At 39.0% G+C, this 24,716-nt stretch overlaps 2 protein-coding genes, 1 long non-coding RNA gene and 1 other non-coding gene across 9 annotated transcripts; 2 read left to right on the top strand and 2 right to left on the bottom strand.

Moving 5' to 3' along the window:
• Positions 1 to 388: 388 nt before the first annotated feature.
• On the top strand, positions 389 to 3,327 carry LOC131298291 (pentatricopeptide repeat-containing protein At1g66345, mitochondrial). Its single transcript, XM_058323670.1, has one exon. It carries the CDS (start codon positions 942 to 944, stop codon positions 2,622 to 2,624), a length of 1,683 nt encoding a protein of 560 aa, XP_058179653.1. The 5' UTR covers positions 389 to 941; the 3' UTR covers positions 2,625 to 3,327.
• Positions 3,273 to 23,022, bottom strand: LOC131298288 (valine--tRNA ligase, chloroplastic/mitochondrial 2). Of its 5 annotated transcripts, XM_058323664.1 has the most exons (29): positions 22,778 to 23,022; positions 22,225 to 22,309; positions 21,071 to 21,197; positions 20,854 to 20,937; positions 20,430 to 20,524; positions 19,328 to 19,419; positions 18,935 to 18,988; positions 18,280 to 18,332; positions 18,117 to 18,184; positions 16,097 to 16,172; positions 14,621 to 14,704; positions 13,723 to 13,871; positions 13,509 to 13,626; positions 13,278 to 13,394; positions 12,813 to 13,030; positions 11,915 to 12,004; positions 11,345 to 11,456; positions 9,319 to 9,429; positions 9,079 to 9,216; positions 8,180 to 8,230; positions 7,991 to 8,103; positions 7,621 to 7,768; positions 6,589 to 6,693; positions 6,366 to 6,467; positions 4,928 to 5,000; positions 4,638 to 4,804; positions 4,233 to 4,363; positions 4,082 to 4,134; positions 3,273 to 3,562 (listed from the first exon to the last, which is right to left on the bottom strand). In XM_058323664.1, the coding sequence occupies exons 1-27, from the start codon at positions 22,914 to 22,916 to the stop codon at positions 4,235 to 4,237; spliced, it is 2,898 nt and encodes a 965-aa protein (XP_058179647.1). In that variant the 5' UTR covers positions 22,917 to 23,022; the 3' UTR covers positions 3,273 to 3,562; positions 4,082 to 4,134; positions 4,233 to 4,234. The 5 variants fall into 5 exon arrangements, with proteins under 5 accessions (XP_058179647.1, XP_058179646.1, XP_058179648.1 ...); XM_058323663.1 differs by having other exon boundaries at positions 4,082 to 4,363; XM_058323665.1 differs by lacking the exons at positions 22,225 to 22,309; positions 22,778 to 23,022 and adding an exon at positions 22,048 to 22,066 and having other exon boundaries at positions 4,082 to 4,363.
• LOC131299373 (small nucleolar RNA snoR100) lies at positions 5,311 to 5,418 on the bottom strand. Its single transcript, XR_009190759.1, has one exon. It is a non-coding gene; the product is annotated as a small nucleolar RNA snoR100 (small nucleolar RNA).
• Positions 8,406 to 9,062, top strand: LOC131298297 (uncharacterized). Of its 2 annotated transcripts, none has more exons than XR_009190486.1 (2): positions 8,406 to 8,660; positions 8,701 to 9,062. It is a non-coding gene; the product is annotated as an uncharacterized LOC131298297 (long non-coding RNA). The 2 variants fall into 2 exon arrangements; XR_009190485.1 differs by having other exon boundaries at positions 8,693 to 9,062.
• Positions 23,023 to 24,716: the final 1,694 nt, after the last annotated feature.

The following is a 24,716-nucleotide window of genomic DNA, read 5'->3' as shown; positions in this document are numbered from 1 at the left end:
CGCTCTCGGGCCTCGGCACTGGCTAATATGCTCCCGAAAGGAATGGATGACAAAAGATAAGGAGTTTCGATTTTAGAAAAACTTCCTCCCATAGCGAACACAGGCTAATATGCTCTCAAAAGGGGTGAACGACAACGAAAGATAAAGAGTTTCGATTTTTGAAAAGCTTCCTACTCAGAGCGAACACGGGCTAATATGCTCTCGAAAGGGGTGGACGACAAAAGATAGAGTTTCGATTTTTAAAAAGATTCCTAACCAAGTGCAAGTAAGCGCTTGTCAGCCTATTTCTATTGACCGAATCCCTGTTTTCTTGCTCAATAACTCCGTAAAAATAAGGAAGTTGATTAGTGAGATCCAATAAATTGCACCACAAACTGAGCTTGAAAGAAAAAAATTGATGAAGGATCCCGCAAACATCATATCCAAGTTATCCAACTGAAACATTGGAGAGCCCAAACATTTCGGCTTTGTTTGAAATCTATAGAAAATATAAAAGAAAAGATGGAAAAATAATTTTTCCTTATTTGGTTGGAGAGGAAACTAAAAGGAAAATAACAGAACAAGGAAGAATTTTCCTCCCACTTTCCTTTCCTTTCCTTTCTCTATCGACCGGGGTTCTCACGATGTTAACCAAAGCACCATAAAAATTCCACAAATTTCGTGAGTAACCCATTGATTAATCACCTCGACAGTCCGACAGCAGCCAATCATCTACATGTTCCCATAGCATGAACATGAACATGAACATCACCACAATTATCACTGCTGCAAGTAACAGCGAGCCAATCGGAAAGTGCAGGTGAGGTGTTTGATGTTATTCCACACTGCCCAATCTGACATTCATATGATACCACGGAGCAAACTAGTACCGACCTTACCACCAGGCCAGCCTGCCAACCTCCTAGGTTCTCTCCCCTGAATATCTAGTACTCCATCGATCCATGAAGCAAACATTGCTTCGTATCATTCGATCTTCATCTTCCAATTCAATCACCATTTCTCCCCACCCCCTCCTTGTCACTCACCGTTTTCTAACAATACCCAAATTCGTTCACACTCTAAAAGAAGACCCAGATGCAGTTGTGAACACCATATGTACTTCTCTGCGTAAAGGCCTTAACTGGGACTCACTGAGCAGGAAATTCGGTTCAGTTGAGTTAACGAATTCGATGGTCGAAAAAGTACTATTACAACTGAAGGAACCAATAGATGCAAAACGGGCTCTGGGTTTCTTCCACTGGTCAGCTCAGCAAAAGCAATTCAAACACGAGGTTTCAACCTACTGCATTGCTATTCACTTATTAGTCCGATCAAAGCTCATCAGGGATGCTCGAACCCTGCTTGAATCGGTTGTGTCGAAACGGGTTTCGGGTATTTCTTTGGATTTCTCAGTTGTTGATTCACTTCTTGGTAGTTATAGCATTACTGGGTCTATCCCTTTGGTGTTTGATTTATTGGTTCAAACTTATGCCAAGTTGAGGATGGTAGATGTTGGTTTTGACGTTTGTCAGTATTTGGATGGACATGGGTTTTGTTTAAGTGTGATTAGTTACAATACATTGATTGAGGTGGTTCAAAAATCTGACCAGGCCAATCTGGTTTGGAAGGTTTACGAGCATATGATCCAAAAGAGAACGTACCCAAATGAGGGAACGGTGAAAATCATGGTTAGTGCATTGTGTAAGGAAGGGAAGTTGCAAGAATCTATTGACATGTTGGACAGAATTCTTGGGAAGAGATGCTCTCCTGCTGTGATTGTTAACACAAGTTTGGTTTTTAGGGTATTGGAGGAGGGAAGAGTAGAGGAAGGAATGGTGGTGTTGAAGAGGATGTTGCAAAAGAACATGATTCTTGACACCATTGCTTTTTCTTTAATTATTTATGCTAGGGTGCTTGGGAATTTAGACTCTGCATGGGAGGTGTATGAGGAAATGCTCAAGAAAGGTTTTCATGCAAATCCGTTCGTGTATACCGTCTTCATAGGGGCGTATTGTAAGGAGGGGAGAGTTGAAGGCGCGATTGGCTTGATGCAAGAAATGGAAAATGCGGGTTTGAAGCCTTATAACGAGACTTTTGATCATCTCATCGAGGGTTGTTCTCGGGTTGGAAAAGTGGAAGAGAGTGTAAAATTTTGTGAGAAGTCGATGCAGATGGGTTTTGTTCCTAGTTGTTTCACGTTCAACGAAATGATTGGAAAGCTCGGTGAAACGGGGAGAGCAAAGCAAGCTAATGAGATATTGACCAATCTGTTGGATAAAGGGTTTCAACCTGATGAGATCACGTATTCACAGCTTATTGCTGGCTATTGTAAACAAGGAAACATGCAGGAAGTTCTAAAGTTGTACTACGAAATGGAATACAAATCGCTCTCTCCTGGTTCAATGGTTTTTGAATCTTTGGTAAGGTGCCTTAGTCAATGTGGGAATTTGGACGAGGCTGAAAGATATCTGAAGGTGATGAAGGATCGATCAATACCACTATCTTCATGTATTTATGAGACAATGATTTCCCGCCACCATATGAAAGGGAATAAGATAAGAGCTCATCAGCTTTATAGTGAAATGGTTGCAGATGGATTGAACCCTAATAGTCCTGTTTGCTGTATTAGTGCAAACAGTCTGTAAGGCTAGCAGTTTAGTGGAGTACTTTTCTTCCAGCTGCCTCTCTCTCTCTCTCTCTCTCTCTCTCTCTCTGGTTGTAAGATTGAGTCAGCCACCAAGACGATCCCTCTGCGTTTTTTCAGCTGTCGGAGGTTTCCATATTGGTGTCAAGCGACTTTGTACTGGCTGTCACGCAATACAAACAAGCAGCACACTTGTAACTCAATTCCAGGCAAATCTGCTCAACGGTGGCTTTGAATTTCATCTGGGTTTCTGAAGGGATGCACAAGCGTATTTACGCAATTTAGTTGAATAGCAATGCTAGCTGGTGTTGAGAAGTCATATTGGAGAGGAAAATTTCCATAAAGCACACTGGATGGTAACAAGCATGTTCAGTCCGAACTCTTCTTTATGGGCTAAACGTTGCTCTTAATTTGGGTTGGAATTATGTGCTTTCATGTTTGCCTCTTCGGGTAGTTTCGAGGACACAAACCTATATTTAGATTCCGAGGGACCAGAGGGGCCTGCTGTGAGGGAGTTTGGCCGATCCAGACTTCTTGACTTGATTGGAGCCGTTCTTAGACCGTGCAGAAAATAAAATTGATTGGACATCCATAATTGCATGATCGGAACATGCTAGTCTTGGAAATTTAAACGGCTAGACTTGTATACTTGTGAGAATGAACTGTAAATTTTATGGGAATATTTGCTTACGAATTTGTATTCTCTTGCGTTTCCTAAATATTTGCTTAAAGCAGAAAGATGCAATAAATACATGAGGAGCCCTGGAGCTGAGCTCAACCTGCCTAAACCTCACGCCTAATATTTGGGCTTTTAAGTTAACAATGACTACAAAAAAATGGACAAATCCAAAATTTCGACGCCAGAATCATCCCACAATCTAGCATGAATTGTGTCTTGGCTCCATTTAATCACTGTTAAGGAGATCGTCACTTTGTGACCTGCGGCAACAAAAGAACTGATTAGTAGTGAGCTCCAGAGACTTCAGATTGCGAGGCTTTACTTTAAACTCTTAACTACTCCATAGAACGAAAAAATGAATAATCTTGATAAGTCGAGGAAACCTAGTGAAAGACAATCCTATAATAGGTACACACGAATTTAGTCAGACATGAAATAGCGGATTAAGTGATATAGAGATAAATTAGTGCACCAAATCCAGAACCAAACTTGATATAGAGATAAATTAGTGCACCAAATCCAGAACCAAACTTGATGTTAGATAGGTTTTTTGTGATCAGTGACATTAGATAGGTTGATATACACAGACGGCTTTCGGTGCAATTGGTGATCTAAGCATGTGAGAGAGCCTTTGGTTCCATCTATTTGGGATGTTAGTTAATCAATCCACGATAAACTCTAGAGTGTCAACCTAGAACACTTCTCCCAGTGCTTTGGGTACTAAATCTTGAATTAAAGAAAACAAGAAAGGCAAAGGAGTTTTGATTCAATGCAGCTACCTGTATGAATTGACGGGGGCGCTTCAGCCTCCAGAAGATTATCTGGATTGCAACTGCCACAAAAGTTGCACAACTGAAATGCTTAAAAATGAGATTGCGGACAGGTGCTCCATTGGAAAATGTGCAGCTCTGCAAAATATCCCCAACTTACACCTATTTTGAGACCAAAACTGTTGATATGAGGAAATCTAAGCGTTTTTTAGTGAGAGTTAATTTCTCTCCTGTTTCTGCTGCCTTTTCTTGAACCCCGCGTACGATTTCCTCTGGAGCTTTCTCTACAAACTGCAGAAAGCAACATAGATTTTGTGAGAGGCGAAGTAAGGGAAGGTGAACAAGGAAAAGAAACCATATTTCATTACATTGCATTCAGGGTGAACAATCAGCCTGTCTTTTTCCTAGTCAATTTACCAAAAAAAGTAAAAGGTTTGTGCCCTTTATGATACTGCAGATTTATCATTATCGCAAATCACAATTGTGTAAAAGCAGGAAAGCAAGTTTGTTTTTCATGCACTTGAAGGAAAGATACTATGGAAATAAATGCAATAAGAGTTCATACGTTAGAAGACTTCAAGCGAGCAACAAGTGCATCATACTCCGCTTGCATCTTTGAAAGGCGCTTGGTGAGGCGTTCCACTTCAGATGAAACATCTACCATATCAGCAAGAGGAAGATATGCTTCTAGACCTTCACCAGCGACAAGATGGACTGATTGATTTGCATCACCTGTGGCATTATTGTTGGGGTTACAAACATATACACTTGAATCAATGAGTGAAAGTAGAGTCAAAAGGTAAAGAACACACACCAAAGTTAGGTCAAGATAGAAGTAACTTCAGGTAAACTCACCTGGTGCAGATTCCACAAAATGGACATTCTGCAAATCTAGCCTCGAAAGAAGAGCTAAAACTTCCTTTTCATTCTGCAAGAAGCAATTTTCATGATTGATATACTCACATTGATGTTCTTTCAATGGCCACACAGGTATATAACCAAGCACAAAGCTAAATGATTTTCTAAATGAAATGCCAGCAAGTTGGTGAAATCACTAGGAAGTATAGCTACCGGCCAACCACCTAAAGCTCTCAACTCACAACAATAACAACAGAACCCATGTAGTCGCCAATCATTGGGGGTATGGGCGGGGGAGGATTGGAGACAAACCTAACCTTTGGCAATATGCACAAAGTGGCTGCTCTCAGAATACCACTGAAACAGTGGCCCCCCTATACCTGTTTTGCTACCGACCATGCCCCCAAATCAAAGCCAAATGGCATAAGAGAGGACAGGCCTAGAGACCCAATTCAATTTCTGTGCTCATTACCATGCTTCCTTCATTGATAGTCCAGTATGCACTATGACGAAAGCTCTCAACTCTGATCACAAATTTATTAATCAAGCCAAAATGTCCCCACCTATTGTTTTCAGTCTCCGAGAGGCCAATGTATGCTTCTCTAACACCCAAATTCCTTCTACAACCCTCACTTTCGAAATTCTTATCCAACTTCCTCAACTCTCCCTCCTCCAATTTCTTAGGCAGAATAAAGACCAGGATTACCCCACTCGTGGAGTTCTCCACCACTCCCCACAATCTCTTGAAACTGCCATATAAAGCCACGTATTCTCAAAATGGAGGGGAATCCTCCCTCTTATGTTCCCCCATTTTCAACCAAAAAAAAAGAGGGACATGATCTAGCACTGGCCTCGATGAAGCGCACTCTACCACCTCGCAAAAATGCTCCTCCTTATCCACAAACCAAAAAGCGGTTGGCCAAAAATAGACAGGCCATTGAAGTTCAGAAACAGGATGTCTGTTCAGCTGAGTACATTTGGAAACTCCATGGCCCTATTATCAGAAACGCACATCAACGGCTCAACCACCCTGAAAGGAATTGAAGACATTGCAATCTCCCACACCCTACCAAAAGGAAATTCCAACAAATGGCTGCCAACTCCTCTGCTGTTCTGACTCACTTATTTTCCACGGGTGCATATACCCTTGAAGTATCCGCCAAAACCATCCTCCACATATTAGATTAAGCATCACATGGACCAGAAGCCTACAGGATTTGCCTCTGATTCTGCAATCTGAATCCACATAACAAACACCACTGGTTCTTCCCCTCTTGTCCCCTCCCTATCCCTCCAAAAAACTAAAATAGACAGTAAAAAAAAAATAGAAAACTCTTACTAATCTTCTCCAGTGAGAGTTTAACAAGTACTTTTGCTGTTCTTCCCTAATTAACCAGTCTACCACAATAACTAGCAAGTAAAAGCAGATACTTACCGCAACATACTGTCTGACTTCAGAATTTGCAACTATAGATGCAGATATACGCCTTGCCGGCTCAACAGAATATTCTGCTCGAGCATTGCGAATTCCTCTTGTCTGAGTCTCAGAAAACGAAATAGCCAATGATTACTAAACTTCCACAAAAAATGTTTCCACAAGGGCAGTGTGCAAGTGAGGAGATGTTCAGGGAAAAGTAAAAATAGGTTTTTGAACTCACCAGAGCTTGTAAATTCTCAAATCGTTTTACTGAGTTTACGTCCCTTGGAAGTGAAGTCTGTGGCCAGCATGACACTATAAGAGCTTCTTTCCTATTTGGGAGCGCCTGTAGATGATTAAAGACCTTGTGAAATTACTGAAACGTCCAAAGAAGTGAAAAGAAAAAGAGAAACAATGCAACATCAAGGAAGAAAGTACCAAGGCACTAACAAAAGCATCTCAGAGATGAAAGTTAACCACAACTCTTAAGGAAGAGAGAGACAGTAAATTCGCTTTGATAAAAAAGGAAAATGCAATGCGCTTCAAGAGCCACATATGAATGTTCGCTTTAGCTACGAAGCAATGAATGCACCTCTAAATTATAAGGAGTACCAAAAGGTGTTAATATGGTAGCTATTTGTTGGTATTTCTCATTCCTCACTCTAAGGTCTCATTAAGTTTGTTATACATAAGCCCCAGACCACACATAGATAACTTTTGTAACAGCAGCATCCCATGCCTAAAAGGTAAGTCCACCCACTGGTGTTAAACATCATGAACAAATTATCTGCAAATTTAACTTTTTCAAATGCCTGCTGGAGACATTGAATAAATTACTGTAACAAATTCAAGTCGAATCTTATGCTCTATCACAAAAAGATAAACAAATATAAGACATTAATTTGCATCACAGTTCTGTATAGATGCATAAGTCAGATATTTGTTATTGCTGTCGACTTGTCTTGTATCTTTATTGGCACGTGCTAGTAGGAAACTACCGCTAACATGACTTGTTAACTCTTAAGTAGAAAAAATATAACTAGTTTTCTGTGCACCTTGTAATCTTCAGTAGTGTTGATAATCAGGACCATTTATCAACTAATCGATATCATATCTCCATTTCAACCACATCATCCCATATCAATACAGTTCATGGTTGGCATAATACTACCAACTATGACGGTATATACAAATCTACTTCCGACAGTGTCGTAGATTAAATAGGAGGAGCCATTAGATCTTAAATTCTTACAGCCAGAATCAAAAAGTTTACCTGCCACAGTTCTTCAGTTACAAATGGCATGAACGGATGAAGCATTTTCAAAATATTTTCAAAAACGTACAGAAGAACTGCCTGTGCTATTGAAGCAACAGATTGATCTTCTGATTGGTAAAGGCGAGCTTTACTGGCTTCAATATACCTAGGAAAAACCGGAAAAGTATTAATCATCTCAAGAAGAAAGAGATAATGTGAAGTGCGAATTGCACGTGTAAGAGGCCTAAGAAGCATGGATGCAGACTGTGTATATTTACATAGACATGCCAGCAAGGAAATTTCATTGAACCAGGACTAGTTTTATTTAGATTTAATAACTACATGACTGTTATTCGGTGAAGCTATCGAGACAGTAAAAAGAACATACCAATCAGCAAAATCACCCCAAAAGAAATCGTATATTTCTCTTCCAACATCTCCAAAGAAGTACTTGTCATAACTTGTGGTGACTGAGTCAACAAGCATATGAAGTTTTGAGACCTGATTATTTGACAAACTAGTGAGTTAATCACAGAGGAAGCATGGATTTCCACAGCATAGAATGGTACTTTCTTACCACCCAACACTCTGGTAAAGGTAGCTTAAGCAGAGATTCCTCGAGATCAAACTGCAAAAATATTTAACTGTGTCAACTGTCAACAAAAGCCTAGAGCAATGTCCTACCCTACCTAGTGATCTCATGTGACGGGCAAGGAACTAGAAACTCCCCAGCAACTGGTAATATGCATGAAAGAATGCTGTACAGCCGTACCCGATGCACAAGTCATTTTGGCTATTAAATTGCAAACCTGACCCAGTTTCATAAATACATAGGACACCTAATCAATCACATGGCACAAAATGAATAACTTATGACACGTTATGGTTCATTATTATATAGGAAAAGGCTCATTTCTATCTCACTTGTCAACAAATCATATTTCACTCAAATGCTGACACCAAGTACTAGTAGTTACATCATTCTTTCCGGTTTAAAGAGCATGTGGCCTGATCTGCTATTGTGTCACCAGAGTGGAGCAATTCCCTGATACCACAAGGTAAGGGGGGAGAGAGAGAGAGAGAGAGAGAGAGAGAGAGAGAGAGAGAGAGAGAGAGATGCACTTGATTGGAAAAGAACACTTAAAACCAATAAATCCCAAGCTTTAGCCATCGGCTCCCCTAACCCTATCAACACATAGGGTACCTATTTCATGTCCAACCATATATAAGATTACTATAAGCTTACAAAGTTACAATTGCCTCTCCGCCCTATAGACAGACATGAAAAGCAGTACCAGAAAAATAGAAGAGCTTCCGAATGTCGGCTTTTAAGACCTTACCAAAAAGCAGTACCATCTGCCATATAATTTTGATGCTTTATGATTATATTGGGAACATAATTTACACCTTATTAACCTAACGTTATTTGCACCTAAGGTAAGTTCTCAGACAAATTTAATGGGAGAAAGAACGCACTTTATAAGACGACAAAGTTTCCCAAGCAGAATTATCACTTTGACTTGGCAGATTCTGCAACACAAATTTGCCAGCGTTCCACAATTTGTTAGTGAACGCCTTGTTGGCAGTCAATCTCTCCATTGATAAGTTCAGATCCTGCAAGAAGTAAGTGGCATAGTTTGTATTGGTTAGAAACCAGGCATGTGCACATACAGCAAGCCATGGACATGCAGGTATTATTTGAGACGAAAGACAAACCTGACCAGCAGTTCCTAATGCAAGTGTGAATCGCAAAGCATCGGTGCCATAGTCTTTTATTGTATCAATTGGATCTATGACATTTCCCAATGTTTTAGACATCTTCCGCCCCTGAGGATAATGGCACATAACTAATTTAAACAGGTACGACTACAAAGGGAAAAAAGAGCAAAGAGCGAGTCAATGTCAAATCTGGAATGGTATTGGGTAGTTATGACATCAAATGAAGGTTGAAAAGAGACTAAAATAAGAGAACAATGATGTCTGTTTCTACAGCTAACAATCGTAGGTTGATGTGAAACCAGAAATCATTTGGAGTTGTGCTTACATGCAGTTTCAAGTACAGAGCACCATGCTGTGACTACTTTACCCACACATGAAAGTAAAAGAGACTCATTTTCATAGGTTCATCTCACAAGCAAGTCTAAATATACATATTATCTCCCGACTCGTATAGCAGGCAACAAATCGGAAATAGTACTCCAGTACATACATCTATTGGAAACCTAGGCTCCATCACGTCTGCTTCTGAAATGGAGGGGAGAAGCTTGAAGTTACTCTTCTATGGGATTCTAAAAAGCTTTTCATCAGCTTGAAAAGTAAAAATGCATTTTTATATTTCGAAGTAACGTGGTAACAAGGAGACAAGTGCAACTCAGGAAAGTATTAACAACGTGGAAGAAAGGAACAGACTGCTTGAGGGACATCGAGAATCCAAAAGCTCAAAACAATTCAGCCGCCATTTAACATCCAAAATCTAAGCTGGTGAATTGATGAGCTCAAAAGTTACACTTGTATTAATACACTTCATAGCCCTTTCTGATGCTAAAACTTTTAATATTATCGCAGAGTAAAAGAAGCAAGCAATGACAGAAATCTGGTCATGATCGTTTTCCACTCTAACTGCAAACCAAGGTGGTACACAGCGTGCGCTACAGTTAAGAATAAGGTTGAACTTGCAACAAATGTAAAAAGGATCATTGACCAAACTCCCCCGGTCCAACATGATGTAGCAGTGCATTGCATGATACAATAAATTTGAGCTTCACTTCACATTGCCCAAATCCACTTTTCTCAGAGGTTACAAAATGCATGTTTTATTCCTTGAGGTGACACATGTGGTCCATAGAGATTAAGAGAAGGAAAAAAAAGGAGCAGAACACTTAGGCTAAGAGAAACCCCAACATCTTCACCTCAATCCTGTAAATATAATGGCTAAAAGGTACGAGGAACTCACATCACCTGTAGTTAGGTAAGTTATCGAAACATGAATGATCCACTTTCCAAACAATTCTCATGTACTTCAGCTATAGAAGACCTCTATTTAAGCTCCAACACACACCACATACAATCTCTTCAGACGGAGACAAAAACAAAACATAGTCTTTCACATTCCCGTGGACCAGACAACCCCCAAAGGGCAAGCTCACAGAAAGTTTGTCATGCGAAATCATGCCCCATCATAGACACGCCACACTGGACAGAGGTTTAAAGCACTCCCAAATTCTCCCATATCTAACACACGGCTTACAGAAGCCCACAACAAGCATGGGTCCCTAAGCACATACTCACCAAACCATCGCCGGCCATAAGAAAAATGGCATGGAATAGCTAGTTGACTGGTAGGAGGGCAGAAAACACCAAGTAACACTTATTTGGTGTCAGGAAGATAGGAGGGAACTCTATGAAGTCAACCACTGTATCTATTACTGACATTATCCAGTCTATTACTTCCAACTAAATGGTCATCATCTAGATATGAATTGGTTACATAGAGAGGTTAATGTTTACGGGAATTGCTAGATATTTGAAGGGGAGCATCTATCAACCAGGTTTTCCATACGAAGGCTAAGATGATTGCCATAATGATGAAGGCAAACGAGGGCAGCAATAATGAAGGATGTCATATGAAGCTCCCAGGGTATGACCTTAAAAACTGTTTTCTTTCTCTTTAATTGCTTAAAAAATAGCTTTGCATTAACAATTCATCATGGAACAAGTAGCCTGACATAAGCGTTCTACTCACTTGCGCATCTCGTATAAGCCCATGCAGGTAAACATTCGAAAAAGGAACTGTCCCGGTGAACTCAATCCCCATCATCACCATGCGTGCCACCCAAAAGAACAATATGTCATGCCTGTCCAAATGTGGAAGTCGATGTTAGTCTTGAGGAAAGCATAAAGAAGGAAAATCAACCTCCTAAACGAGGTGGAGAAAATAGAGGTAATAACATAAATACGGTTGCTCTTCAAATTCAGTATCTTCCATTGCACAAAAGTTCCGCCTGTGCTAAAGTTACTGTCCTCAGCCATGAACCAAAAAAATGTATGAAAGTCTAACATCAATGTACTTCGTTTACCACATATTACCAACAGGCTGACAGTCTTTTATCTATATGGAAATTAAGTTTTGAGTTACAGGACATCCCAAAGCTTCCATCACTTGGAAAGGGTAGTTCAATGTATTTTACATGAATGGCCTTGAGTTTGGGCCAGAGTTTTCAAATCATGAACCATAATGAAACTACAAACAGCATTAAAGAAAAAGGAAAGGCAAGAATTTCACTCGTCAGAATACAGAAGAGGAGGAGAATACCCAGTTTCAAGTACTGTGGTTGGATAGAAGTTCTTAAAATCCTCAGCTGAAGCATCTGGCCATCCCAGGGTACTAAACGGCCATAACGCGCTACAGACAAAAGCAAGAAGATGTGTTTAGTCAAACACTTCAGCAGTTATATAATGATTTACAAAGATAGACATACATAACTAGTATGTGCGAAACCTATATTTACTGTTCCTGATCAAGATCTAGAATAGTTATGCGAGCCCTACATGTTACAAAAAAGAAAAAAATTGGAATCTCTCGATGAAGTAAATGCCGAGAATGAGGAAACTGGCTTGTGTCCCCAAATGCAACAATCCACTACTACTCAATATCAAGAAAATCTAAGACAATAATGGTATTCAGCAGTGATTCAATTAACTCGCATTAAGAAAATTTTCACGAGCTTAGAGGAAAAAATTCTTTATGAAACATGGAGAGCTTTGGAACCAAGGACGTATAATTGACTAAACATTTCTGCAGTAATATTCCTACATCCACATGCTACAACTAATTTTTCCACTACAAATTGGTCAAAACATACGTAAAAATTAAGCACAGGACAAATCCACACGCACGCACGTGCACGCACACCATAAAAAACAGCTTAATATGCAATAATCCACACAGTTTCAAAAGAGGGAACACTTGTTAGAAGATTGACAATTTGAATGTCTGTTTATCTAAAGAAAACTGGGTAGCTAAAAAAATGACCCAAGTAGGTGACAAAAAGTATATTCAACTTCAAATCCTACCTATAAAAGGACAATTAAACACCAACTTGGGATGAAGAGTCTCCAGATTTAGAAAACATAGCCTCAGCTAATTATTTAGCTGTTCGTATAAGTAGAATAAAGTGTGCCAACAGATTTGTTTGGATTCGTGTGTCAACCTTGAGAACCAAGTGTCAAGAACATCAGGATCCTGATATATGTCAACGTTTCCATACTTCTCACGAGCTTTGTCAAGAGCTTCTTTGGCACTCCTAGCAACAATGTAATCCTCTTCACAGTCTTTTCCCTCAATGTACCAAACTGGTATACGGTGTCCCCACCACAATTGTCTGCTTATACACCAATCTTTGATATTCGATAGCCAATGGTTGTATATCTATAGCCAAAATACCAAATGAACAAATGTTAGCTAATGATGGTAGTGTTCAGAGCAAATACAATGCAGTTCAGGTACAAGAAACAACTAAAGGTAGACTGGAATGATGTCCAGCCACCGGAATGATGAGACGGCGACAACTGACATTTCTGATGTACCCCAAAAAGAGATGGTGACAACTGAAAAAATAAGAAAACAGAAAATGAAGCCAAAAGTAATCATGATGTATAATTGTCAATTCACATACCTTCTCAAATCTTTCAGGCATAATTGTCAATTCTCCACTCTCAACAACTTTCAAGGCCTTTTCAGCCAAGGGCTCCATGGTTACAAACCATTGCTTACTCACTAGAGGTTCTATTATCTGATGAGTTGAAAATTATGGGTGAGAACAATCCCAATAAAAATACGCATCTATTCTACAGAGCTTATTTGGTTAGATTAAAAAAAACAAAAATAGATAGCTGTAGAAACACACCTCTCCACCACGTTGTGATCTGGGAACTCGCAGTGTGTGGGGCTCCTTTTTGGCAGCTAAACCTGTCTCCTCAAGATCTGTCCATAGCTTTTTCCGTGCCTCAAAGCGATCAAGGCCACTGATTTTTGAAATGTTGATTAGGTAGATTTAAAAATATTGCTCCCATTAGTCATTAGTGTCTCAATGACCTAATAATGTACCAACACAAAGTTACCAGTACAATCCAGCAACTTCATTGAGCGTGCCATCCTTATTCATCACATTAAGTATGGGAAGACCAAGCTTTCGTGCAAGAAGGTAGTCATTGTGATCATGACCGGGGCTTATCTTCAACACACCAGTCCCAAAGTCTTTATCAACGTACTGTGACATCAGCGAGAAACTACATTCAGAAACCAAGTATTCACAACATGTAAAAAGATAGAAAAACGAGAGAAAGAACATCGAATAATGACATCGATAGCGAAATGAAATGCTTATCCATCCAATGGGAGGTGGTCATCAGCTTCTATGTGCATTAATAAAAAGTGCTTTGAAATGGGAGAAAAGTGTTTTCAAATGTGTAGAATGCCTGAGAATGTGCACAAATTTCCTCAAAACTCTGCCTATTATGGCATTTTTCTTCCCAAAGTAACTGTCCAGTGGACAGTTGTTAGCATGACCCTTCAGCAAATTACAATGTATTACTTTGTGAAGGAGTAGTGCTTCCTTTTAACGACCTTTTGCTTATAGGCACAAATGGAAATAAGAAAGACACATATGTTCCACTCTTGCACCACATAAGATCTCAAATTCTCAATTACGCAAGTTAAAAAGATAATCAACTCAGAAACCCTCCCATTTTTTTTCCTGTGTTTCTTTTGGCCTGAAATAGAAGCAAGATTCACCAAAAGACGGCATTTCTAGGAATTCAAAGTCGTTATTTATAAAAACCATCATTGTGCTCTCACTTTGAGGCTTCCGCATGCGCTTATAAATCTTCATGTCTTAGTTACTTTATCCTAGGTCATTTTCAAAATATGCTAAGCAATGAAATCATTTGGTTCAGGAAAAAGCAGCCTCGAGTTGACAGCTGAAGAATACTATAACTCAATGACCAATAGCGATTTTACCTTGTCAGAAATAATAGGGACGTGACGACCAAATGTCATCGGTACAATAGCCTGCCTTCCAATATACTTCGAGTAACGCTCATCCTGCATTGCAGTTATCACTAAAAAAAATTCAGGGAACCTTGTCAAACAAAAGCTGCGGAAATCATACAAAGCTAACAAACACCAGACAAAAAGAGAAATGGGGAACACTAATTCTTTGAGCCAAAGACAAGGACTGACGGCTCCTCAAACAAAGTTCTATCATGTCCACAAATTGAACAGCCAACCTAAAGCAGATGGTATTTCAACTTCGTCATCACCATCTACCAAAGATTAGAACACTATGTCTAACATCAGAAAAGTATGCGTCATGACATTGACATTGTTTAATTGTATACAATATTACGATGGCTTTGTGCACTTAGCCCATTCATCTGATCCTTCAGGAGGCAGGAAAAGTCATTTTACCTTACCTCCAAAATAAAACTCAAAACATATGAAACCCAATTTATTAAAGTAGAACAGGCAGAAAATACGAATAAAACTACATTCTCAACAAATAGTAAAACTTTCAAAACAGACAACCAAAACTTTCAAAATGAAAATACTAGGAAGGTACATTGAACACTAAAATAGTAATACCTTTTTTTTTAAACAGAAAAAAAATTTCATTAATCTTTGAAATTGTTACAAAGACTAATAGGACAAGGAGAACAGCATTGTATTCCTAAAAAATTAAGAATAATCCTTTGCCCAGTCCGAGACCCAATCCCTCGATTGGCAAGGAACCAATCAAAGACACCCAAAAGGCAAAAGCCCACACCTCAAGGGCCGAAGCCCAAACACCTAATGGGCCGAAGCCCAAACACCTAATGGGCCGAAGCCCAAACACCTGATGGGCCAAGCCCAAGCCCAGAGAAAAACAAAACCCTAACCCTGACTAATCAGCTGCTGCAGCCACTGGAGCTGGAGCACTGCCACCGCCATCCACAGCACAGTAGCCACAACACCTAATTTCACCTAAAATAATAATACCTAGCATTCAATCTCAACTAATCTTGTTGGTTTCAAGAAAAAGCTATGGAAAGGGTAAATAATTATGACTAGATGTAGTCATAATTATTTACTAGATGCTCCTGGTGTATCACTACAAGGTTTCTATTTTTGCATCATTTTTTAATGGTATGTAAACCTTTCTTTGCTGATAAAAAAAAATTATGACTAGATCTAAGACACGAGAACTGCATACCATGGGATAAGAAATTCAAAATTTTCCAATCGAAACTAAGGAAACATCCCAACATGTAAACGAGATTTGGAACCTGGGAACTGGAGGAGAAAACAAAAGAGAATTCACCCTTCATTCCACGGGATAAGTTCAATTTTGCTATACAAAGAGTACGAAAACATACAGCCTGCCTAATATGTAATCAAAAGAGCAGGGTCGTCTTAAACCAGCCTGCCCATCTCCTACATGGTAGTTGGAAATCCTACCTGAGGGTTCACTGCAATAGCTGTATCGGCAAATAAAGTCTCTGGGCGTGTCGTCGCAATCGTGACATAGTCACTTCTACAAGGTGAAGAAAATGATAACATAATCAAGCATGAGACAGAAATCTTGATAAGGCTGTTGAATATCACACAGACATGTCATAGTAGATTACAGCGAATAGACACATTGGAAATAGAATTCATGAGGAAAGGTAAGCCTAAGTAAGTAAGTTAATCAGTATAGAGCAATCTCCGACTCAGCAGTCAACCTCTGCATCTGCAATTGAGGTTACGAATTACCTTCTATTTGTGAATCCTATGACAGTTTCGAACCGCTTAAGTGTTGAATCAAAGAATCAATCATTACGAATCGCGTATCATGCAATTCTGATAACTATACATGTGTCCACAATTCAAAAGACTGAGGCCCTGTCGTTTTGGGATTTTGGATTTGGATTTATAGGTAATAAGTGAAGAGAGAAATAGAGTAATGATTGGAAATAGGGGTAATGATGGGAGAGAGAGAGAGAGAAAAATGAGAGTAATAATTGGAGAGAAATAGGATAATAATTAGAATCCAAAACCCTTAAACGAACGGGATCTGAAGGTTTTGACGTGTATGGTATCAGGATGATCATAAGCATACTAAGATATTGTAGTTGTTGTAGATCTGGGTTTCCTACCCATAGGTTTTCTGGGCTTGGCCCAATGGGTGTAATGGGGCTTTGCCTTGGGTGTTTTCCAGGGTTGGTTTCTTACTAACCTGGGATTTGGGTCTTGGGTGGGCAGAGGATAGTCCTTAGCTTAGCTTAGGATTTGATGTCATCATTCCTTGTCCTTTTAATCTAGGTAACAATTTCAAGGATTAATAAATAAAAAAATTGCCGTTCAAAAAAAAAGATATTGTAGTTGTTGAGAAAGAAAGGCAAAGGAAACCATTTGCAGTTTAAAAGGTAGTTATGCAATTTCACCTCTTCTATCCTATTTCTTTAAGACAAACGCTAAGTACAAAAAGGCTGTACATAGTGCACAAGGCTCCTGCTCACAACAGGGTCCAGGAGCAGTAGGTAAGCAACTTACAGCCACTTTTCCGTGGAGCCACAACATTGAAGGGAGAAAGGACCTTCCACCATGTCAGGTCACGACCTCCAGAAAATTAATGCAGTAGAATGAATGACTCCCCATGCAGATGCACGGACAACAAGCGCGAATACAATAGGGGTGCAGACACACGACACACCTATTTCCACAATCAGGGTACGAGAAAAGGCTGGCATACGACAGAAACTATATCATCTACGCTCTATAATACTCTCAATCGTTAGGCATACGATGTAATATTCAAACCACACCAAAAGCAACAAGAAATACCACTATTTTCAAGACCCAAAAAAAACTTTCAATGCATTTTCAAACATCATACCCATCTAAAGCAACTCTCATACATAGTATGCAGCACAGAAGTGCAACTCACAAATTCATTAGCCTTGCTAAAAAAACTATTGCAACTAAATTGATATCTCAATTATGAACATGCCAATAAACAACAAGCATGATCCGCATCCTAAGAACCTAAGTTATAAAGGACATGCATGTACTGGCTGTGTCCTTAATGAGTTTAAAAAAATTATGAAGAATCTTGGCCGTGTCCTAAGCATGTCCTGCTAAGTTTTTTTTCTTTTCTTTTCTTTTCTACTTCTAGTGACAAACTTAATCAAAAAACTATTTTTAACTCTACCAATGACGAAATGAAAGCCACCTGAAGTAGAACTGAAACCTAAACTCATAAAAGCAAAGTTGGCACCAACTCTGCTGCACCTAGGTTTAAACCTGATGAACAACTTCCCAGTCAATTCTTAGTTCTAATTTTTCAGAATAGACCAATAAATTGTGTTGGCTGGAGAACATGCCAGTTAATCTACACCAGCGATACTTGACATGACCGTTCAGTTTACCATCACTACATATATAATAGCAAGAACAAAATACAAAACAAGCAACTAATAAACTTACAAATACATACCTTGAGCCTCCTGCAACACGATACTTTATATAGTACAGAGTACCAGGTTCTTCAGAATATTCTACTTCCTAGGCACAATCAAGATCGTTTACATGAATTGCCAAGATATTAAACATCAACGCATCACCATAGTAGTGGACCTATTACACCAGATTCAACATACCAAGTCTGAGACTGCAGTTTGCAAGCTAGGGGACCAGTTGACCATGTAAGATCCTGCAAGAGAAACCATCACTTCATTTGAGAAAGAATATCAATGGGATTGGGAAAAAATGTTCCAAATCTTAAGCCAATTGCTTGTGAGGAGACTCTCCTGCTCCATTAGGAATTCAGCTCCACTCACCACCATTAGCTTATCTAGATATGCCCAATAACTGTAATAGTAGGCTGAACATATATTTCTACCCTATTTTTTACCATCTTGGGTGGCATCTCTACCTCACTTTCCACATCAATAAAAGGCCACCACCTACTATTTCCAGCCCTTTTACATAAACCCTACCTATAAATTGTTCCAGGCGGTCATTCCTGAATCCCACAGCCACACCTATTTACCAATATCAGTAACACATCTATCCTAAGCATACCTTTTGCTAAGCCATTCTTCTTTCCCAAACATGAAATTAAAAGGAGTCATCCAAAAGACCAAAACTAAGGATTGTACATGGAATCATTTTAGAACACCAAAATCGCGCGCGCGAGAGAGAGAGAGAGAGAGAGAGAGAGAGAGAGAGAGAGAGAGAGAGAGAGAGAGAGAGAGAGATTTGAACTTGTCAATATTAACCGCACAGCACCAAGAAATCAAATTAACTACGTACCTTGGTATATTAGGCCTTTCTCATGAAGCCGAACAAAAGCTTCAATTACAGCGCCTGCAACAATTAAAATCTTGAACTCAGAACATGCCTAAAATTTACAATACACAGTAAAACACCTAGTCTACACTACTAAGTAAACAGTCACAGACAAGATTTAAGGATATTTAGCAGAAGGTAGACAAACATGATGGAAATAACAATGAAAACCGTATCAATGATTATTTAATTCAGCACAATACATATAATGCAGTATCACCCCTCATATTTAAGCAAGGCATGCTCTTGAAACTAGATTCACTCTCATTCTTGTCTCCCAACAGCACTGAATCATTGGAAGACCGCACGCATCCTTGTTAGACTCACTAAGCTCTATTGAATAGAGAACTGTCTTACGACTTAGCTGCTCATCAAGGGTGAAATGTTCTCTGGACCAATCACAAGAAGCACCAAGTCTCTTGATCTGATTTGCAATGGTTCCACCGTACCTAATATGAACGACTAAATATATCATCAATCAGGGAAAACACAAAAGCACAATGGAACATATAGCTGATCAATCTTCAACGCCAGCACGTGTGAACAATAAAAAATTAGCACTTATGAGAAACAAAAAGTAGGTATCTGCTACATATGTACCTATAATATGGTTACCCAAGTGTAAGTTCAATGTTTTGGAATAGGGAGGAGAGATGGAAAGGGGAAAGGGGAAAGGGGAAAGGGGAGATTCGCTAGCGAATTGTCTCCTTCTCTTCCTATTAGGGAACTGGAGAACATTTTTGGAAAAAAGGAAAAGTTTCTTTTTGGGAGGGAAAGAAGAGAACTTGTTTACTTGGAGAAGTACGTGGAAACAAGGTCCCAGCAAAGGTGTTCTTTTTCATTTGAAGAGCAGCCCTTAACTCCATCCTTAATCTTGGAAACTTAGGCATGAGGAAAGAAACACTCACTAGTAAGTGTTGCATGTGCTGCACATCCGAGGACGCACTGCATCACTCATTACTTTGCTAAGAGATTACAAGAGACTTACGGAGTTTCCGTTTCAGTTTGGTGCCCATTAGACTATTCTTGCCTCAGCACATGCGTTCTTTGGTTTTTGGGAAAACGAGTGCTATTCAAAGAGGGTGACAAAGGCTGGGAGGATGACACCTATGGCTTTGATTCAGGGCAAAATGAGAAGCGGAACGCAAGCACTTTTGCGGATATAGAGTTGATTGTACATAGATTGAAAATGTCCCTACTATAAATATTTCATCCTATGTTTCTGTGTTGGAAAGGCTTTTATGAAACAAGATTTTCTCTTGTTTCATAAAAGAGCTTAGTTTTTGCAAAGGCCCATAGCTAGCTTTGAATATGTCCGGGACTCTGGTTTACAGAGGTTGAGCACTTTCAGTGGACTTTGCTATGCTTACCAAGTCTTATATTAAGAAAAAACATCAACAAGGAAATCAAAATAAGTAATTAAAGGCAATAAGCCTAAGACATCAACAAGGAGTTATACTTCTCTTTCCACTCCCAAACTCGATTTGTGAACTCATCTCTGCCCAACTCACTCCTTTTTATTCCTTCAGTTGCCAGCATTCTTTCTACAACCAACTGAAAGTAAGCACTATTAGTTTCAATGAGAGATGTTAGCGAACAAAAATTCTGGAAAACAAAATCTGTCTCCATTTCCACAAAAGTAATATAGTAACCCTCAAAATACAACATGTACATGAAGTATTCCTCCAAAAGAAGGCAATGTTTCTCTATGCATTATGTACACAACGTTATGAATTCAACACTTAAAACAAACATGTAGGCAAGAATTATAGTGCCACTAGTTCACCAAGATTCAAAACAAGGCAGGCTGCCCAAAGTATAGATGACATCTATTAAGGAGTGAATTGAAGTGAAAATAGTATCCCATAGTTCCAGAGGCAAACCTGAGTTGCAATACCAGCATGATCGGTTCCAGGAAGCCAGAGTGTAGGTCTTCCCTTCATTCGATTGTATCTAACCATAATATCCTGAAAAATCAATTTCATTAGAAAATGCTTAGAACCCAATGAACAACCATATAAAAAAATGTACGATTCATTCACAGCAAGCCCCATGTATGAAAGAAATTGGGAAAACAAGTGCAGCAACTACTTCCTCAACCTCAAGTGTGACAAACATAGCATGCCCCATGTGCAACGAACCAGTAACATTAGGAGGTGGCATCGGAACTACAAAAGGATCACTTCCTCTGACAAATTTTGGTTTGAAATACCCATGAGACTCCCACCTAACACCAAAATTTACACATTAATACAATATATGCAATGAGTTGTCACTGGACTTTATCAGAAGCAGTAACAACATGTTTTCCAAATCATGGGTTGTAATAACATCTATTACACGGGGTAAGCAATGGAAAGCACAGATGAAATTATACTCTTCTTTGAACAGGTGTGCATAAACTTGAAGATAGAAGCACAAAACTGGTAAGCAGCTTGATTACGACAAAAAGATTACTCTAGTAGTAGAGTGACAGACAGTGTCACCACTAGTTTGCAAGTAAATCTGCACACAGAAGCATCGCGTATTTCATGCCAAACTTTAGTGTTTTGCAATCCAAAAGAATTATCTTTTTCATTCAATTTACTTCAAATGTATAGTGCAGTATAATTATAGCTTTCATTCACGTGTCTTAGATTTCCAAGACATCAAACAAATTCTATTCCAAGTCTTGGGAAGACTAAGAACTGAAATTACTTCAACACTTGCATCTAAAACAACTAATTTATGCAACCCTAAACAAATTCTATTCAACTAATCGCATAACCACTAGTCTTTTAATTCCAGCACAAATCCAATGTCAAAAAACTGCCTGTGTAGCTTATAATTCATCTATAAATAACAAAAATACATCAAGCTTGTTTGGGCTGCAGCACATTGCTAAAACAACACTCAGAGTTTTCAAAACCATTAAATTCACAACCTGAGCCAATTGGGCAGACATTCCCAAATGTATAGGACTTTAAAGATAGTGTTGAAGCTTCTTCTGCCTTAGAATTGTAAATGGATTTCAACATGATGGTAAAATAGGAGACCTTATTTTTTATAACTTAGGTGCCCAGCCAGATTACGCACACCTCGAATAAGCCTGGCAACTAATCACACCGTCCACCAGCAGGGGCCCAATTAAAGCCGGAGCAATGCCCCGAACCAATAAGAGTCCAGATTCTCCAAGTCACCAAAAACCAAAGTAAACATTCCTTTGCACAATAATCTACTAATTCTAATTCCACAATTCATAAAATTATAAGTACCAGTTGTATATCCGTTCCTCCGAAGAAAAATCAAAGGACTTTGCAATCTCTGGTGAAGTAAAAACACCGTTCTCTGCTGCAGCAACTGGAATTTCCATTGAAAAAACAAAAATTCATGATCAGTAGAATTACACTCAATTAATAAACTTTTCTTAAAAACATAGTAAAACAAATTCCAAGACCAACAAATCCAGTTTACACAGTCTTCCGACTTCCAATCAGCAGAATTGGAGCAACGAAAAATTGCAAAATTCCATAAATCTTAGACTAAAAAAAAAAGCTCTACATAGTCTCAAATTGGCTGCAAATTGCAATAACTATACAAAAAGCTTTCTTGGAATTTACTGTTTTTTGCTCAGTAAAAAACAAGAGAACCCAAGGGTCTGGCCAAGTGGGAATGAGAAGGCTAATAAGTGCTCGGAATTTATGAGGTTGGATGTTCGCCAAAACTTCGGGCACTAGAGGGTTTGTCCGGTCATTAAATTCAGGTCCCGAAATTAGTTGGGTGCGCGCAAAAGAATTAAAAAGAGAGGGAATAAGGCAATAGCATTACCAGCGAGGAACCTAGGGCGCGAGCGATTGATGTGCCAACGAGAAAGTATGATGGTTTGACGGCGGTGAGTGAAGAGGAGGGGATTGAGTCTGTGAACCGAGCAAGAAGATAAGAGGGAAGAAGGATTTGAGAACGCCATGTGAAGCAGCGGTGGAGTGACGACTGCTGCGGCAGTTTGGGATTATCACGTTGGGTTTAGCGGCAACCCTTAACGGGCCCAAATCCTACACGGGCCAGTCCAAAACCCGGCCTTGTATGGAGTTGGAGTTGTGGGTTTTCATTAGGAAATTGATATTCACGTTTCACTTTTTACTGTTGGAGTTCCACTTTGTTCATAGTAACTTCACGTTAAAATTGGAGCGCCATCAGTAAAAAATAGAGCGCGAAAATCAGTTTTCATTTTTATATTTTGGATTCTTTTTTTTTTAAATTATTGGTTTTCGAATGAAAAAAGATTATAGACATGATCATAGACTAAAATAGCCCTTTCAAAAACTTGTTACAGATGGTGTGAGCCAAACTTGCTTGCTTGATTGAGTAAACTCTTTACTTTTCCACACTTTCAATAATAACAACCTATTGAGTTATAGAAGAGGATCGCATTGTGATTTGTGGGCCAAATCTACAGTATTGGGTAGCTTTTTTATCCCAACAACAAGAAAGATAGTACCACATGAAATACTATGAAAGATGTGGTATTGTTAGTTTCTTGACTAGATTATGTGTCCTATAATCTTACACTCTTTACAATTGGTCCCGTCAAACAAATGGTCTCTAATCGTGAAGTTGCCTCGTAGCCAGTTAGTAGGGCAGGTGACGCTTCTTTTGGTAGGGCTCGAATCTCACTTTCACTCTCCTTTACCTTTAGGATAAAATAGTTAGGATATGGTAAAAAAAGGTCTCTAAACATAGTAGTGACATGTATCAATGGGCCAGGAAGCTCAAAATTTTTGGACTGGGCCTAATTATCTGAATCAATGGGATTGGATTGGAAATAAACGTATCGGATTGGACCTCATTACGGCTACCAATGGGCCACAGGAAGCCCAGGTAGAGAACTTGGGTTTTAACCACCATCTGCTGCTAATTAATTTATTTACACAGCCCTTTCCCTTTCTCATCCTTTGACTGATAGATAATCAGTCTAAGCACACATATAAAATAGGGAACATATTCTATGCAGATTTTTTGTGGAGCCCACCTCGAGTCTCACACAAACGATCTGAGGCATTCATTAAACGTAAAATATTTTTTCAATGGCCCTTGCTAAAAACTAGCTCAATCCAATATCTATAAATGCTTGATCCAATTATCTAACTATTCATTATCCTGAAATCAAAATGAAAAATTAAATGATTGGATCAAGTATTTATAACTATTGAATTGAAGTGATCCAATCATCTAACTATTTATTAAATTGGGGCCCAAAAAAAACTGTGTAAATTATGTACTTATTTTATATATATGGGGTAGCAGCGTTGTAATCAAAAACCACCCCTCACATACTGAGAAATAAATTTCTACTGTGTTAGGTGTGGGTACTGAAAAAAGAGGAGGGAGGTGTGAAAAGAATTTGTCACAGTTGCATTTAGAAAAGTAGTCAGAAGACGAAATGCAAATGACGAACACGATGCATGGTGCGGTTTGGGTTTTGAAGATGATTTTTGAGAGTAAAGAAAATTTATTGGAGACCGTACTCAGGAGTTTTGAGATCCCAAAACGAAGCCGAATTCTTTTGCAAGTTTTGAGGAAAAAAAATTACTCCTTGCACAATTCTCAAAAAAATTCTCTATCTATCTTTATCCACTCTCTGCACGATTCTCAATAAGTTTTTATCTATTTATCTCCACTCATTACACCAATTTTTTTTCTCATAACTCGAAACCAAACAAAGTGTTGTAATCCTAAAATTGTCGCCCTATATTAAACCAGGTCACCC

The sequence above is a fragment of the Rhododendron vialii genome, chromosome 8a, assembly GCF_030253575.1.
Source record: "Rhododendron vialii isolate Sample 1 chromosome 8a, ASM3025357v1".
Lineage (NCBI taxonomy): Eukaryota > Viridiplantae > Streptophyta > Magnoliopsida > Ericales > Ericaceae > Rhododendron > Rhododendron vialii.
This window is presented reverse-complemented; position numbering and strand designations above follow the sequence as displayed.